Source organism: Convolutriloba macropyga, chromosome 7, assembly GCF_964194025.1.
Source record: "Convolutriloba macropyga chromosome 7, txConMacr16.3, whole genome shotgun sequence".
NCBI classification, from domain to species: domain Eukaryota; kingdom Metazoa; phylum Xenacoelomorpha; order Acoela; family Convolutidae; genus Convolutriloba; species Convolutriloba macropyga.
Window position 1 is genome coordinate 27,609,157 of NC_134474.1, and position 19,283 is coordinate 27,628,439.

At 35.9% G+C, this 19,283-nt stretch overlaps 1 protein-coding gene across 1 annotated transcript in view; it reads left to right on the forward strand.

Annotated features, from left to right (window-relative positions):
* Positions 1 to 19,283, forward strand: part of LOC142342183 (sodium- and chloride-dependent glycine transporter 1-like) — a 35,539-nt gene that overhangs the window by 11,765 nt on the left and 4,491 nt on the right. The window contains exons 2-5 of the mRNA XM_075393407.1: positions 5,109 to 5,329; positions 8,145 to 8,397; positions 10,434 to 10,868; positions 15,238 to 15,432. Of these exons, the coding sequence (XP_075249522.1) occupies positions 5,171 to 5,329; positions 8,145 to 8,397; positions 10,434 to 10,868; positions 15,238 to 15,432 (1,042 nt within the window). The 5' untranslated portion in view covers positions 5,109 to 5,170. The remainder of the gene's footprint in view (positions 1 to 5,108; positions 5,330 to 8,144; positions 8,398 to 10,433; positions 10,869 to 15,237; positions 15,433 to 19,283) is intronic.

A 19,283-nucleotide genomic window follows, 5' to 3' on the forward strand; every position in this document is an offset into this window, starting at 1 on the left:
TATAAGCTTGAATGGGTGCTATGACCTGAATTACAATAAGCTAATCTGCTAGTTTGACTGAAACTTTGCGAAAATCAATCAAATTGGATAAAAAAAACTTCTCGGAGAAATTTTGGGTAAATACAGACAAACCTTGGCGGATTTTGAGAAATTGTTGAATCCAGTGAAGTGAAATTGGACAAAAAACGAACAAAATTTAAAAAATTGTTCAAAATTTTTTTTTTTGAAAAAAAAAAATAAGCATTTTGAACAGAATTGGGTGAAAGTCTGACAAATTTATTCCAAAAACAGCCAATTAAGTGGTTGAATGCGCTCCAATTGTATATATTTGAGGTAATTTTAAGCAGAACTTGTAGAAATCAGTTCAGTTGACGACTAAGTTTGTTTAATGCTGAGAAAAATCTTGGCAGAAACGGACAAGAGCAGTCATTTCTAGTATCAATTTGTGAGTTAAATATATAATAATCTGTTAAAATTGGAATATTTTAGCTTAATTACAATTGGCTGAATTTTGGTTAGTTATCTCTAATTTTTGTTATTTTATTCAAAACACAGACCAAATTGGACGATACGTTTGATGAAACCCACTTGGTTTTCCTCAAAGTTTTGAATATTTGCGGAGTATTTTGTTAAATTTAGGCGTAAAAGTGATTAAAACAACTTTTGGTTAACAACACAGCTTTTTTCCCAGCTAACAGACTAAGTTAATGACATCAACGGGCATCAGTAGGTACACTGTACCTGTTTGATCAATTAGGTTAGCACTAAACTAAAATTGCAAATCGACTTAAGCACAACTGAGAGTTTGAGAATGACAAGATGTCTAATTTAGATACAAATTTAAATGTTTAATGGATTAAGTTTGCTAAAATTTTTTTTATTATGACAAAGCGAAGGCTACAATTTGCAATGTTGACGATTTTAAAAAATGGTTTGATATAAACACCATTATAACGCCCAGATTAATAGTAACGTGAACGATGCTTTCTAATTTTTGCGCTGGTAAGAGTACAAAGCACTAATTTTATGATAACCAAGTAATCATTTACGTAAAATCTTTAAAGCCTGAACAAGAGTCTCAAATGTGTGTTCAAAAAACAACCAACGGCGCTCCTTATGAGAAAACATTATACCAGTGGAATTGTACCTTTGTGAGGAGAACCCATCTTCTTTGGTCGACCTTAAGGGAAAAATTCAAGGTCCTAGAACATCTGCACACTGGTATTGCTATAGCGCGATAGCTGGCCCTACATGAGAATCTGTGTAGTATATGGATTTTGATTTGGAAAACTAGCCACAAAATTCCGCCGCCTGCCCTTATTATTCTCTGAGCAGCAGACGTTCTTTACTCTTCGTCGCAACGGATTTTGACTCTAAGTTGAAATGATTTTATGCGCCAATTTGTCACTCCAGAGGTTAAAAAGATGTTGATCATGCAGCCCTATTTAAGTCCCGTTATAGCATTTTATTATTACCAATCCTATCTGCTGTTTGCTAGAGGCAAATAAGTTAGATTTGAAAATAAGTTTTTGGAGGATGGAGACAAGATATAGCAGAACTGCTTATTAATTTTCCTGATAAAAATCGGATTCGGGGCAAATAAAGCAAAAAAAAATAAATGATTTTACTGTTTGTTACTATTGAAATGGGCTGCTTTTTTACAAAAAATAGTCTTATATTTTGCTGCAAAGAATGGCTTTCCACCTTAGTGGATTAAAGTTTCTTTACTCTCAGAGCTGACGAGAGACCACATTTTTATGCTATACTTAAGCAACTTCGTTAGCGCTCCTTAATTTTTCTAACTGAATAAGTCTCTTCTGGCTACACGCTCGCGAGTGGTTCAGTTGACTCAACACTTTTATTAAACACGATTCGTATGGCTAGCTCCGAACTTGTTCCGAGAACATACTTGATGCCGACTGGTACTTGTCGTTAGTAATCTTCTTATGGGGGGAGGTGCTAGTTTTAGAGTAAGAAAAATGTGTGTGAATTTTGAGATGTTGAATTGGAAAAAAGTACTTAGTTACAGTCATCACTATCTATTATAGCGCATAATTGTATGTACTACTAATGTGAGGAAATAAGCTAAGCATTAGCTCTTACTGCTCGAGCTATATCGCTAAGCATTTAGCCGCCGCGCTCAGCTGAGCTTGTTGTTGTTTGCGGCTATTCCTCTGCTGCTGGGCTTGAATCGCCAGCCAGTGGATTGAATCCTCGCAGAGTTGGAAAAAGTGCTTCTACTACAAATTCACTGCTTTTTATAGTGGTGGTTTATACTTTTTGCCAGCTGGCATAATGTGATTGGTTGATTCACTATGTCGACATAGACTACAGCAATAGCACAGTAGGATAGCATCAGATAGCACTAAAAATGATTGAGTTTTGTATTGTATGTAGCACTGCTACATCTCACCCCAGTTTTAAGGAAATTGAAAAGTTTTTTCAGTTTGTGAATGTTACTTCTTCTCTGGTTGATCCGAATCTCTTTCTCTTCTTGTATTGCTTCGTTGCATCCAGTTACTGTGTTTTGTTGACACATCTGCTACGGCAATAATTCAATAAACTTCAGGTACCAATGTGTGGGCAAAATCTGCCTCACCAAAAAGCCATTTTAGTCAAACAAATAAAGGCAACGCTCTTTTTGGCGTTTTCAATAATAAACGAATGTAACTGACAAATAAATTGAACATCGCAGTCCGAAATCAGAATAATAACAATTGATAACAACAAAAACAAAGCAAGAAATTCATCCCTCCGGGGACAAAAAGAAAAAGAAAATAGTGATAACAGTGAACGAAAGAAGAAAGTCTCACATTCTTAAGGTGTGAATTTTTTGCTGCTCGGCGCACCAGATTTTAGAGTAAGAAAAATGTGTGTGAATTTTGAGATGTTGAATTGGAAAAAAGTACTTAGTTACAGTCATCACTATCTATTATAGCGCATAATTGTATGTACTACTAATGTGAGGAAATAAGCTAAGCATTAGCTCTTACTGCTCGAGCTATATCGCTAAGCATTTAGCCGCCGCGCTCAGCTGAGCTTGTTGTTGTTTGCGGCTATTCCTCTGCTGCTGGGCTTGAATCGCCAGCCAGTGGATTGAATCCTCGCAGAGTTGGAAAAAGTGCTTCTACTACAAATTCACTGCTTTTTATAGTGGTGGTTTATACTTTTTGCCAGCTGGCATAATGTGATTGGTTGATTCACTATGTCGACATAGACTACAGCAATAGCACAGTAGGATAGCATCAGATAGCACTAAAAATGATTGAGTTTTGTATTGTATGTAGCACTGCTACACTAGTTTAGGAAGCGGCCTGGGTAGCTTCAGTATCCTACATTCAACTCATATCAATATAGCGTTGGTGATCCAACAGTCGCAGCTGAATATGAATTCTGTCAAATAATGCAAACACTATAGCTCTATAAATAATAAAGTAGTCATTTGGTTCTAGCAGTTTTAAGCAGCGCTTTGTTTTTCATCATCACCTCATATGTTCATTGGCTCTTTTCTGTTCTGCCCCCCCCCAAGCCTTATATAGCCAGTCTAATTGCACCCCCCAAATATGTAGTTTTTGGTCCTTAGAGATCCCTTATTTCAGTCATAATAAATTGCCGTTACCGGTAGACGAATCGATGAAATTTTTTTTCCGTTTGTCAAAAAAAGTAGTACCATAAAGCTCTTCCTGTGAAAGAAAAGCGCAAAAATATTAAAAACAAGGATTTTTCTTTGTCTGCTTACATTATAAGCAAAGTTGAATCACCGTATACGTCTTAATTTCAAAACTTCGCGGCATAATTAAATTGTAAATGCCGTTTGTATATAATTGTATCGTGACCGGTCAATTGGCCGACATACAAATTAGCCGACACACCTTTTAGCCGACACTTGAGCAAATATAACCACTCGAAAACCCCAGTGCACGATAATTAACCGCGCTGTAAGCGATAAAAGTAGCGTCCCTTAGTTCTCAAACAAACATTAATGGGCTATTACTGCTAGCTAATTTGGCCATGCCTCAGCTGCCCGTGGGACTTGATATGAATCTATCACAACTGAACAAATTATTACGGCCGAACATAATTAAGTCGACGCTTCTATTAACACTATTTAAATAACACAGTAACGATTTCGGACTTTTTCACGGCGTCTTGATGAAATCTGTCGACCACTTGGCGTATCTTTTGTGTGTCGGCTAATACCCCTAGCCCCGTTTTGCATTAATCAAGTTTAGCATAGTTTAGCAAGAAGCGCTACTGGTCTAACTTATACTTGGCTGGAGAGAAGAAGCCTTGAAGAACAAAATGGATCAAGTTAATGAGTTATAAATGGTGCTCAAGTTTGAGAACTTAAGTAGTGTACTCCAGTTAGTGTACTGATTAGCACACTAGGCTTGCGATTAAAAAATTCTGGTTCGGTTTCAGTAGGGCAGCCCGTTTTGAAAGCTGATGCGCTTGATTAGATCCCAAAAGTGTGTTGAAAGAAGGATTTTTATACGTAGACTGATATACGTCGACAAAATGTCAACTTGATTGTCAACTTGTTCAACGTTAGCTTGCGCGTGAATTGAAGATTTCGTGGACGATCAAGGGCTAAAACGAGGTGAGCTTGTTAGGGGGCGCGAGTTCGAGATCTTAAGCCCTACTAGTGTAATAGAAAGCTGTTTAAGCTCTCATATAAGTAAGATATGCTGCTTCGAATCCAGAATTAGATATTTTCACTGACCTTGTGCTCGCACAGAACCTTCCTCAAACAAGCTGATTGTCTTAGATGAAACTAGCTGAGTTTTGACGAGACGTACCCAAATGTTATAACGATTGTTTTGTTGTGTTATCTGCATTAGTGCATTAGATTATCAGGGCTGATATTATAAACCCAAAAAACTCAGATCAGATCACTTCGGTCTCACTGGGAAGATATATTGAGGCCCAAGTTACGTGGTCTTGAAATATAGTGTTATCCAACTGGAGTCTAGAGAACGGCCATGCAAATGTCTGACCAGGGATTACCCCCTCTATGACTGTTCAATTACAGGTCTGCTTTATTGGAAGGTTGTCTGGGATCATAGCTCGGGCTATTGATGAGTTGATAACTAGTTTTTGCTTATCAGGCCCCGTTGCCCTGTGGAAGTTCTGTCCCTTATTCAAAGGAGTGGGCTACTCTATCTTCGTAATGAACGTGCTCTTTGCAATCTACTACAATGTCATATTAGGATGGGTGTTCTACTTCCTCATACACTCATTCACACTCACTAAACTGCCATGGGAAGGCTGTGATCACTTCTGGAACTCAGAGTGGTGTAGTGAACCTGTCAAACAATGCAGGGATAAGGTCAGTTTTGTATCTACTTACTTGTATATACATGTAGGTACATTTAAAATTAATAAAACGTGTTTGATGAACAATTGATTGAAAAAGGTGACGGCCATCCGGTTAATAAAGCTTTATTTTTGTTTTGTAACTTCAGCAATGTTCTGTAATTCTGGGCATGAAATTGTCTAAGCAATGCAAAATGTTTGATGCAACTTCTCCTACGTTCGAGATTTTGCAACCTTTGAACTCAAGTAAGTTGAGGTTTTCTTCACAAAAAGCTTTCATTTGAGTGAGCACCCTAGTAAGAGTGTGCAGGTAAATATGAGCTCATCATTTTTTGCCCAGCTTTCCTCATCCCCCACCAACCTAAACTAACCCCCCTTTACCTACCTATCGCCAAACTCAACTACCCCCCCCCCCCCCCACATAACCAACTACACCCCTCCCCACGTACCCAACTACTCCTCCCCCCCCCCCCGCCCCCACGTACCAAACTAACCCCCCCGCCTACCTATTGCCAAACCCCCCAAACCACCCCCCACATACACATACACAAACCCATACCTAGTCCCCCCAAAATGTAAAGTCAACGATAAATTAAATGCAAATATACATAAGACCTACGCAAAACTCAATGAAAAATTTTGTAATATCTGCGCTAAATTCAACGAATAATTATGTAAAATATACGCTAATTTCTACAAAAGATTATGCAAGATCAACGCTAGATTCAACGCAAAATTATGAAAAATCTAAGCCTACAAACGCAAAATTTTTTAAGATGGACGGTGAATGCGTTGAATTTTTGTAAGATTTACGCTTAAGGCAAGATTTACGCTTTATCTAAGTTCACAACAAAATTAAATGATCAACAAAAAATTCTTTGGTTGTGGTGCGGGAGGTGGGTTGAAGATAGGTAGGCTTGGGGGAGGGGGTTAGTTGGGTACGTGGGGGATAGGGTTAAGTTATGGATTTTGGAGTCCCAGTGGTGACTTTTCTGTCAATTTCATTTAAAGTGCACGGAAAACTTGTGTTTAACTCAAACTTTATTTCAAAAGAATTTCAACAAAAGTCAATAAAACCCCAACACGTCGCAAAATACAACTAATGAGAACTGAATATTTTTAAAAACTACGCTTTGAAACGCAAAATTATTTAAAGTATACGCTTAGAAACCGCAAAGTTTTGTAAGATCTTCGCTTAGAAACACAAAGTTATGCGCAATGTGATGTTGCAGTCCGATTTATAAAGAGTGTGGTTCCTAAGAAAAATAAGGTTCTGTGGCCCAATGGTAGAAGATAAGACAGGTATGCAGGATGTCAGTGGTTCATAGTCATAGTCTCATACGCAGAAGATTATGCGTTGATTTTTTGTAAGAACAACACTAATTTCAACACAAAATTATGTAGGATCTACACTAAATTCAACGCAACGCTATGTGAGTGAAACTGTAACTAGCGTTGACAAGTTGGAAAATTCGCCGCAATTTTCTTATAATCCTGTGTTGAATGCGTCGAAATTATGTCTCTAAATTCAACGTATTCAACGCAAATTTTTGTATGAAAATTGCTGTAAATATTCCGACTTGTCAACGCTAGTTGCCTCTTATCTTACATATTTTTGGCAAATTTCGTCGGTACGGGATGTCATTGCAAGACAACTTTTCTTGTCTAATAAGTTTGATTTCACTGCCGCAAGTACTCCTCGTTCAATTTCGTAAAGCCTTAGTAAGAATAATCTTCAATGAATGATGAAATTGAGTGACAATTACTTATTTTATTAGCAAGATTTCACTGTCGGAAGACAATGGAGATTGACAAAGAAGATACGGAAATTAAATACTTAGAACTAAATCTCTTAGGCCTTTTATTTACACTACTTTTACTACACCGGAGTGAACAATTTTCTATACTTTCTGTGAGCTCGTTCCCCTTGCCCATAACAGAACAACGTGTGAATGAGCAATTCGTCACTTTACAGATATTCCTTGAAATATTTGAAACAAATGGCTCTCCCCGAGGGTTAATTAAAGGGGGGAGGAGCTCCTGCATGCCTACAACAGCTTAATCCACTGCGCCAACTCTCACTTATTTCTTTTACATTTCTTGTGAATTTAAATCACATTGAGTAAACGTTGGAAAGCAAATGCGGTGAATTTTTGTAAGAAATGCGGTGAATTTCGCGGTGAATTTTTGTAAGAAATGCGGTGAATTTCGCGGTGAATTTTTGTAAGAAATGCGGTGAAATGTTGTGAATTATTTTTTTTCACAGCATTCACCGCTTTCACCGCACTTCTTACAATAATTTGCCGCAAAAGTCGATGCGGTGAATTTTGTAAGAAATGCGGTGAATTATTGGAAGGAATGAGGTGAAATGCGTTGAAATATTTATTTTCACCGCCTTCACCGCAATCACCGAATTTCTTACACAAATTCACCGCATTCACCGAATTTCTTTAAAAAATTACCCAAAAATCTCGACCCGGGTTTGAGGCGATGTTCGTTTGGGGTGATATTAAATTATGCTAGAGATATGGGGACTATACTGTGCGAAAGCTGCTGATTAAGGGTGAATTCTTGATTCCAGCCGCACTGGTGTTTTATTTTGAAGTCTTTTATTTTTCAAATCGATGTTTTTTTCTGGTTTTTTAATGCAACACGGCAAAAAAAAATTGAAACGATCAAAATTTTTCATATTTTCAACAGTCAGTAGTTGAATCAAACTTTACTTGTCTTCTGAAAACAGAAAAATAACCATATATCTTCAACTTAGTGGAAGTTCCAGATCATGTTACGTTGATCTCTACTTTATTCAATGCATTCTGTCATTTAAGGGTGGTGACATGGATCTGTTCGTGTGCAGAACCACAAACAGCATCTCAACGGTGCCGAATATTACAGACAACTCTAGTTTTAACTCGTCATTGTACGCAGCTAGTGCCAATTGGACTTCGCCAGCGGAAGAATTCTGGATTGGTAATGTGTTAAGGAAAAGTACAGGGATAGATCAGATAGGGGAGTTGTTGATACCACAGTACGCGGCATTTGTATTCTCACAGGCTCTAATCTACCTCATCCTCATTAAAGGTAACAAGTACACACTTCCCAGGTTGAGGTGCAAACTTCCCAGGTTGAGGTCCGCAGGTTGAGGAAGCAAATATGTCAAGACTGTCCCAGACGGAAAGATCTTATGTTCAGACTTCCGTGCGTTCATCTTCAGACTTTGGTGCGTTCACCAGACTTTCGTGCGTTTATGTTCAGACTTTCGCGCGTTCACCAGATTTTTCTACGTTCATGCTCGGACTTTCGTGCGTTCATGTCCAGTATTTTGTGCGTTTACCAGACTTTGGTCGCCAAAAACACGAATATGTCTGCAATGCTAATGTGATGGATCCCGCCCATGCTTTTTTCTTTGAAATTTTTCGAACACTTAGAGAGAAAAAGGGCTGCCATTTTACATCTAAGAGAGCAGGTTTCTAAAATAATTTCCGACAGACAATCGGAATCTAGGTTAAAGCAAGATCATAAACGTTAACGCTGGTTTATTTTACGTTGATGACTTCACCTAAACACGATGAACAATATAAAAGAATATTTCAAACCTAAGCCAGGGCTGAAGATTTGTTTTTGAGTACGGCGAACGGCCATCATTCTCATGGTTCTTTGCGTTCCTTTAAGAGACCTGACTCCAAATAATATTAGCAGCAGACAATTTCTTGGGAGATGCTTTGATTGTTTAGTTTTAATATCGTGTTCCCAGCCATCAGATGAGTACCCGCTTGACAGTCGTTTAAAGGAACAGAAAATACCATGCTTCTTAAGGGTATATATCGCGAAGAAGAAAACTTAGGAGTTTATGTTGAATCTTCGATATATAAAAAACTTTTTACCTGATGTTGGTGAAGTCAGATTATTGAATAATAGCTTCTAAATTGAACAAAATTGTCGCATCACATTTATTCAAATAACAAATTTATCAATGTACATAAAGCATAACTTTGAGCGATAAATTTGACCTTCCCATCATTGATAATGATAGTAAATCAACTCAACGATCCTTTCTGTAGATGTCAACGATACGTTCTCTGGTCGAGAGAACAAAGCGTTAAGTGCAAGAAACTGCGCTAGTACTTGCCATATACGGCAAGAGGAAAAATAAAACTGGTTTATACTTGAGTTGTAAATTAACCCATATCAGCTGATCTTGCGGATCTATGCGGATCTGTAGGTTAAGGACTTAAATTTCTAGAAGTCAACTTGTTCAATTTGCAGTCAACTTGGAATCGAAAAGTGACTTCGTATCTAGAGTTAACCTGGAACACGGATAATTTTTTTGATAGCTTGTCTAAGGTAACATTTGGGTATATGTAAGCTTTTTAGGACACTTTTCGCTTTTGATTACTTTTGAGAACAAAATTGTAAAACTCAATAGCGTCAGAAAGTTCTAGTAATTGAATTAAATTTGGTGTGGAGTGTCTTAAATGTGAGTGGTGTTTGCGACAAGAATAAGTTTTAGTCGTAAATTGCCTAGAAGAGAACGTGTATTTGAGACAAAATTTCAAACGTTTTTGCCTATTTATTTTTTTGATAAATATTGATTCTATAATCGTGTTAAAAGAGTTGGTCAGATGGAACCAAATGTGGTATGAATTCTCCCCAGTGTATGTAAGTTCTATATTGAAGAGGTTTCAGTATAGTTTGTCTAGAAAAAAGTATGTGTTTCAGATTTTCGTTGCGTTCAACAGACATGAGAGTTCATGTTCAGACTTTCATGCGTTTTTCGATGACTCTAGACTCTTGTAATTTTAGATGCACGACACCTTCTTTTGCATTCATCTTTGGTCTGGACATACTTGCTTTTGTCCGGGGCCTCAATCTGGTGTGTGCGTAACCGGAAAATTCAATTCGTTCCTTTTTTAGGGATTCTCCAAAAAATGGTATCGTGGCTGCATTTTATTTGCAGCGCCCTAAATGATTTTCCATGCATTTTTTTCTAAAACCGTGTGCATGTAGGGGGGGGGGGTGGAACAATTCTTGCTTCATTGGTTTTTAAAAATTCTGTTAAGAATTACGTTTCCTTTTATTTAGCAGGCCGGCAATTGATTTTTTTAAAATCTTTTCAGGTGTGAAATCAGTGGGAAAAGTGGTTTACGTCACTGCGACCGCACCATACATCATACTTTTGATCCTTCTAATACGCGGTCTCACATTACCTGGAATGGAAGATGGTATCAAATTTTTCATAACACCCGACTTTAGCAAGCTTTTTGACGTCAAAGTTTGGACCGGGGCAGCCAATCAGATCATTTTTTCACTCGCTCTGGGCTGTGGAATGAACCAAATGTTAGCAAGTTTCAAACAATTTAACATAAACTGCGAGCGCGATGCTTTGGTGGTAGCGTTTACCAATTGTGCAACGAGTATTTTTTCGGGTTTCACAATTTTCTCGATTTTGGGTTTTTTGGCCCATGAGATGGACAGTGAAGTGCCAGATGCGATACAAGATGGAATGGGACTAGCTTTCGTCGCCTATCCAAACGCCACAACACAAATGCCAGGTTTTTAAATTTTTGGTTTTTCAATACAAAAAGTGTATTTTTACAGTGTGGAAAATTTGACTGATGCTGGATTTTTTTATGAAAAAGTTTTAAAAACCGAAATCAAAGACACTTAGACTATACGAAGGAAAGGTATCTACACTATATATCTTTCCAAGTTCTGATATGAGAAAAGAACAACGTATCAAAAAAATGATAAAAGACGGGAGACGAAAAGAGACTTCTTAAAAATTTTTTGAAACGAAGAACTGTTCAAATCAATATCGGTTATTTGTACGCGCGAACATTCAAAACTCTTGGATAAAAGCGATAAATTCAGTACCAACGACAAAAACTCAATTGAAAACAAATTCTAATGAAGGAGAACTTGGGTTTCCCTCAGACAAATGACGTTTGCTAATAAAGAATTTGATATACAAAAATTTTAAACAATAATTAGAAAATGATGAATCATATCTTTTAAATCATGTCGAACGTTGAGAATATAATGTATAACTTCTTAACTGTCTGTGATCTCGATTCTAAAAAGAAAACCTGAATAGATCCATTCTCTCGGGTCAATCTTTTTTGCAGTGTCATAAATTCTTGTTATTTGTTTGCTTTTGATTTAGTCAAATATAAAAATTAAACTTGAGGTTTTTTTAAACCTCTGTAGATAAATCTGATCAACGTTTGACTTGTTCGCAGTCTATGTTGGAAACAGTTTCGTTTCCATCAAACAAGGAAAGGGTTTGTAAGGATTCTGGTAGAAGGAAGAATGGCAGAACAAGACGCCTAACTGATCAACAAATCTCAATGATCAATGAAATGGTATTTTGTGCGACAATTGTTTTTCGAGTACAACCACTGCTGGAAATTAGTTATGCCAGCAGCGTGTCTGTTCGTTCTTGAGATTGAAACCAATAACAGTTTTCGCTGATTTTTGATGACCTCATCTTTAATGACCAATTTCAAAAAATTTCGGTAGAACATCATGCCGGCCAATTCGTCCAATATCGTGAGACAGTTTATAGAGAGAAAATTAATTAAATTGTGCCATAAGATACGGTTAATATATCTCGACTAGAAACTCTTATTTCTTATACTTGGCCAGCGAGAGATGAAGTCTTGAGGAACTATGGAGAACAGGAGATGGTGCATTAAAGTTTTTGCACCGAAAGTTCAAAACCAGCTGCTGTTAAGGTTAGCACACAATCAAGATTGTATATAAGAAATGCTTGACTGATTGGTCTTTTGTCACAGTAATGAACCTGTTTAGAAACCTAAAATATGCAATATATTTCTGTTATAGTTTCGTGTCTATTGTTTTTAACAGTGCAACGTAGAAGTTTTACGTGAAATGAAATGATTTTTTGTTCCCTCCTTTATTCTGAATCCTGAGGTTGAAGAATGTTCTTAAATGTATGTTATTGATTTAATAGTTATCGAAACTCTGAGGCAAAAATGTGTTAATGCATAAATTCAGTATGGCAATAACAACCGTGCGGTAATGTTTTCTCGATACAGGGTTCAACTTCTGAAATTAATATTCTCGACAGATACTAGTCATATAAATAATGTTCTCGATTGCTGTTTGGTATGTGAAAAAACTTGGTTCAATTCTTTTATTTGTCCTCAAACTCGGCTGAAACTAATGGTACCCGGGCTGACCATAAAGAGTATTTCAGTACTGAACCTGAGTATTTCATTGACAATTATAGCTTGTAAAATTAGTACTGAAACAGATTAGTTACATAACAAAAGTTGATCACTATGACAAGAAAAAATTCAGAACAACTATTCATCTTGTTCAGAGTAATTTCATAGTAACAACAAAACAGTTAAATATTAGAAAATGCTGAAAGTGCCTGCTCATGTCAGGAAAACAAGCAAAATGCTTAAAAACGCATGCAAAATGCCTGCAACATACTGCATACTACTGCTGATACTGATACTGAATATGACACAAAGCGATTGGGTTGCGTTTGGGGTGCCTTTGGGGTGCCTTTGGGGTGCGTTTGGGTTGCTTTTGTATTCCGTTTCGGGTGCAACGTGAAGCGTCCGTTTGCAGATGTACTTAGTATCTCTAGTGTCACTTAGCAAGTGTTTTCACGATTTCCCGGGTCACTCAGCAGGTGTATTCTCTAACTCCCGGGTCTTCTAGCAGGTGTAATCACGATCTACCTGGTCACTACACCGGTGTAATCATGATCTCGCAGGTTACTAAGCAGGTGTCCTCAAGATCTCCCGGGGTACCTTACCACATTGTATTTATCATTTTAACTGAAGACATATACTGAATATACTTAACTGAATACTGTTGATATATTTTTTGTCAAAATCGACTCATCTTAATGTCGCTTCATTTTGCCGTTATTTGAGCCAACAAAGACAAATTGAGATATTTTGCACAACTCATTTCATTTGAATGTTGATATTTTTTGCCAAAATAATTCCAATAGATTGATATATTTTGTCATTGTTTGAGCCAACTAGGAGCTAAAAAAGAATTATTTTGTCCAACTCAATTCATTTGAATGTTGAGATATTTTTATCAATATTCCAGTCACTATAATATTTGAGTCAACTAGGGGTCCAATTCAGCAATGACTTCAACTGTGACTGAACTGAAACTTTGTTTTTAACAATTTTGTGTTCTCATCGTTTTGCTTAAAACAGTTGTTATTGTTCTTGTTTCAAACTTATAATTTTTTTAGTTTAATTGCATTCTGTCTCTTTTTGCAAAGTCTGTCACCCGTATGCTAAAATTTATCTCTCTTCAATGTATATTTACTTCTTTTTATGCATATTTACCTCTTCTACATCGACTTTTCAATTAGCAGTAATGTGATGTAGTTTGATATGAATACGCCTGTTGCGTGATTTAATATGGTGTGAATAGGAATTTGGTGTGAAATAATATGGTGTGACTTTGCCTCTGGTGTGATGTAATATGATGTCAATATGCCTGTGGTGTGATGTAGAATGATATGGATATTCCTATGGTCTGATGTAATATGGTGCGAACATGCCTGTAGTGTGATTTTGTTTGATGTCAATTTTCCTGTGGTGTGATGTAGTATGGTGTGAATAAGCCTGTCTTGTGATGCAAAATTAGCGCTGAAACAAGTTAAAAACCGTGTATTTTAGGCTGACAATCAAAGCTGAAATATGTTTAAAACAGAATAGTGTCAGGCTGAAAAGTGTTATACAATAATAATAAATAGGCTGATGATTGCATGATAACAGTTATGATCATATCAAAATCAAGATGAAATCAGAAGTACAACTGAATTCTGAAAAAAAGACTGAAAAGTGTAGGTTGTGGCATGGACACAATCTGTACAAATGTAAAATAGTCTATATACAGTCCCTAAATTTACAATGGTTCACTACTGCAATGCTCAGCGTGCTCAGCCCGGGAACTTACTGTCTTCAAATTTGCCTTGATAATGAGCGAGTGCCTTGACTTTGGCTCAATCGTCCTTGTGTTTTGCTTGATAAACGTTAAGGTCCTCGATGTTATATTTAACACATATTTTCATTTTGCCGCAAACTTTCGCCGCAAATCTATTTTTTAAGAATAATACTCCAGTTATGAAAAGTTTGGAATCGTAACTGAAAAGACGTAATCGAAAGTGCAAATATAAATGGAGGAACACTACTTCTACTGGTTTAAGTTGACCGGCTTAAAATTGTAATATAGTCTCTTCATGAAGAACTTTTGCAAATTTTGAAAAAATTGGCCTCGATTTTTCCTATTTCAAGAAAAGAATGAATCTTGACTAATTCAGAGTTATGAATAGAATTTGGTTGGAAAATTGAAAACGATTTGTCTTAACTTATGAAAAGAACTAAACACGACATACAAAAGATATTTGGCTCGAATTTAGCTGGTGCCTTCGGCCATGTAATCAAAGTCAATATTTACATATTCATACATAAATAAGGTAATAAAAACATGCAGGTGAATACACTAAGTTGTATTCGGACGTTCATTAGAGATGTAACTTATATTTGAAAGTGAACTCTGTAATTTCAAGTGAAAATTAAAAATTGATTTTGCAGTAAAAATTTTTTTTACCAGATAGAAAGTAATCTACTATGTTCTGTGAAAATAGGGCGCAGTCGATCACTCCATACCCCCTGTGTATGGTTTAACGGGTGGTTAAAGGTGGTAAAAACGAGCACGTACAACAAACGAGCTTAAAGCTGATCATTGTTGATTATAGTCTGGATGATCTGATCATTAACGCACACCTCGACCTGCACCCCCCCCCCCCTGTTCGAATTAGCTAGTCTTTTAATAAAGTCCAGCTTCAGACTAGGGAACTTATCGACTTCGTCGATAAGTTGGAATCGCAATGAGAATTGATCAGAATGTTTTCAGCATCTCCTATTTGGGCTCTACTCTTCTTCCTCATGATGTTCAATGTTGGCATTGATAGTGTCTTCACTGGACTGGAAGCCAACATCGTTAACATTCTGGACGAAGTGCCCAGTCTGAAGAGACAGAGGAAGTATGTGGTAGCTGTACTCATCCTCTGTTCTACTATATTCTCCATACCCATCTGCACACAATCAGGTCTGTAGCAACTGTTTATGTTCCTACCTATTTTTATTCATTCCTCAATTTTTTGGTAGCCTCGTCATTATGGTACGTTGCACAAATAGGCACAAATAGTAGTCGAGAAAATTTAATCATCTGAAATTTACCTTACGGCCTTAACAGATTGGAGAGAGAGCAATTTAAATTGGATTTCCCTCACGTTTTGATGGCTTTTACATTGCGTATTTTGTCTGAAAATCATATTCCTGAATTCCTAAATGTGTCCTTTCATACAAAGAAACGCACTGAAAACCTTTTTTGTCGGGGAAAATCCTGTTCACATATCTACAGCACTAATCAGGGAAGTAAACGTTCTTAACCTGCACGGACATAGTCTTCAAGCAAAACTTCTGCCAGGTTTTTGCTGTTCTTTTTGCAAGCAGTTCTTGGTATTTAAGATAATGGCGAGAACCAACTCGTGAAGCACAAAATTTAAGAAGCAAATTTGCCAGAGTCTGTTATTTAAATTTTAATTTAGCCCTAAAAAGGAAAAACTGTATTAAAAAGGGGTTAATATTAGTGAGATCCGGCTTTTTTGCTAAAGCAACTGAAATGACTGAAATAGAATCAAATCAAAGCAATTTTATCAATTCAACATTTTTTCGCGAAAAAATAAGATCCAACAAGCAATTTTCAGTACGTTTTTCAGCTAAATCCCAAATAATATCGTCAACCAAGAAACACGTTTAGTGTTATCAAACTTGATTGAGTTCTATTTAAATTCAAATAGTTTTTTTCTCAATTTAGATCTAGAAGTGAAATCAGAAGTCAATACAATGACCCCAGCATTCCATTATCTATTTTGAAAAAAAAAGCAAAATCTGGTCAAATGTAGATCTTGATGTTCCACATAACTCATCAAATGGTTGGTCTGACACAATGGCTATCAAATCATATAAACGCACATATGGGACACAATATCAAAAAATTTACGAAAAAGCAGAAATCTGAAAACAGAATTTATCCTTGTAAGAAAATCATGGGCATCATATTTGTAAAGGAAAAATGACGATACTTTAATCGTCAATCAATACCAACCATTAAATCGTAGATAGAACACAAGCATTCATTCGCATTTTTACAGAACAAGAAACTGACAATATTAGCATCAATGCACATGAGTAACGCATGTTTAAGAGAAATGAGATTCAGAAAATTTCACAAACTTAAGGAAAGCAAATTTTGGTCAGTAAAATTAGCTCTTACAGTGGCATATTTATTTAATTTGAAAGATTATTCAGCAAAAAGAAAATTCAGACACGTCTTTTGAGACAGGTTGGTAAAAACTATTACCAGTGAATTGCCTAAAAAATCGCTACTCATTTACACAGAAGCGAAAATTAAAAATCAATAAAAACTAAAACATTTAAGAAAAAGCACACTTTAGTTCTAAAGAGTTTGGATGAAAGAGAAGATAATGAGAGCCTATTACTTGATTTTCTGAATAAATGAGATTGTCTAAAGAATTGAGATTAACTCAACAAGAAACACTAATGAGGTACAAAAACACTAAATGTTTCTCACATAATATCATCTCTCAAATGAAAATAGAAAGACGTTTCATTTATTTGCCTTAGACAACCATTTTTTCTTCTCTTTAACCTTTGTATGCAATAAGACAACAGAATCCAAAACCACAGACAATCAAAACTCAAGAAAACTGTAAAGTTTACAGAAATTGTTTTTAATATTTGCTACTAACTGACAACGAAATACATCAGGCTTTATTTATATAGGAAGAGTTTTTTTTAAAAAAAGGGATGGTGAAAGTAAGATTAAAAACTGGCAGAACTCATTCAGAACATCATACATTTCTGTTTTGAACTTGTTTGAAGCTCATTGACATAATATCAAAACTCAGACTCAATACCATAAAACTCAAACAACGGCCCTAATTCAAAAACTTAAATATTTCAAAAAGAAATGCATCATTAAAACTCATGCATCTTTTTTTCAAAATTGCCGTGAAATACTGAGATAAAAGCGAAAACAGAAATCAAATGACCGAATTTGACAGCTGCTCCAAAAACCGAAAAATCCCTATTCAAATCAAATTATTTATTTCTAAAGAATAACCCTGAGAACAGCAAAAGCCGAAAATTTTTTCACTTCTACTAAAACACGCAAACGTTGAAAATAGGGCCATAATTTGGCAAAAAGTTAAACGTTCACAAAATTTTTAGCTTAATAACATCACGAAAAAAGGCAAACTTTTTGAAAAACATTTTACTTTTATACTCTACGCTTGACGAGTTTTTTTTGTCGTATCACTATGAAATTTTTACTATAATTATATTGATCAGTCAAAATAAAGAGAACAAAAAAAAAACAAGTTGAGCATATAATTCTTCCCTCGCTAAAGGTGTCATCGGAACAAAATTATGCATTATGTTTTGATTTAGTTCTAAAACATCACAATTAACTGAAAGACTTTCATAAAAAAAACAATGTTTTTTCATTAAATCTGCTACAAAGTTTTCATTGCAATCAGAAAAAGCAACTGCTTCTGAATAACTTTTTAGTTTTTAACATAAAATTTCTTTCAAACTTTGAACTGAATTCATATGACAGACTTGAGAAATTATAATTGACTGATTTTACTTAGGCGGCTTTTTGTCTTCCTTCATTTGCGTTCCATCAATTTAGCGTGATTCTTAGCATCTAAGTTCCAATAGAGAACGATACAATAGGTTGGAGTTTAGTTACATTCTGTTGCAAAAATATTAACAGAACTGACGTGTCAAATACTCATGAAACTGAACTCAACAATGCACTTCACTAGAGTTATGATGATCAAGGTATCGTATTTCTTTGATTTTTTTCTTCGTTGATTAAGTGACATAGTTTTAAATTAAACATGTAACTATGCAATTTAACCAATGAAAAACAGAAGTTCAAAAGAAGAAAATATTATCATAAATATTAAAATACTTTTGAATACCATCAAACTTTTGAAGATAGAATATTTTGCAGGAGATTTTGAACCAAATTTTGCAGAGTTATTGATTAATTGTTTTGTGTAATTTGGGAAACAAAGTTACTGCAAATGTTGCTAGCAAAAACATAAAGTTGGAATTTTCTTCTTCGAGCACTTGGGTCACCTTAAAAGCAACGTATGAACACATTAGGAAGCAAAAGTGCAATTTCTCGAGTAACTAAACTCGAGTTTGTTCATCTTGCTCACCGTTGTTGTTTATCTTTCCATATGGTTAGGGTTATAAGAGTTCTACTTCTCGTCACCACGACTCATTTTAATCCGCTTATTTTAACCCCATATCAGTTAACCCCTCTATCACTTCACTAATCTCTCATGTTTTGTCATAAGTGGATAAATTAATCCTGTATTCGGTTGTGATCACTCTATATCACGTCTCACGCGCCACTGAGGCGTGGCCATGGCCCGCGAGGCATGGCCAAGCGCCTATTTTATTTAATTAATACTTCTTATTATATAAAAGATTAATATCGGGGTGAAATGATAGAGGTGTTAAATGTTAGGGGTTTAAATGATAGAGGGGTAAAAAAACTTGGTGAAATGATAGGGTTCTAAAATTGACGTGAAAAAGCGTGACATTGATTATACGCGTGTGTCACTATTTGCAATAGTAAGTGAATTCAGTTCGAATTTTCTGCAAAATTTCCTTGAAACGCCTGTCTGTGGACATAATTTTTTTTGGCATCCTAGTCCAAAACCCTTGTCACACGTGTTCGTGGGACACTGTTGTCTACGTTTACAGTATCTAATAGCTACGACAGTGTTAATTAGACCGATATGAAAGAAATTCTAAGAAGCTCGAGTTTTGCAACTATCCATATATCACTACAAA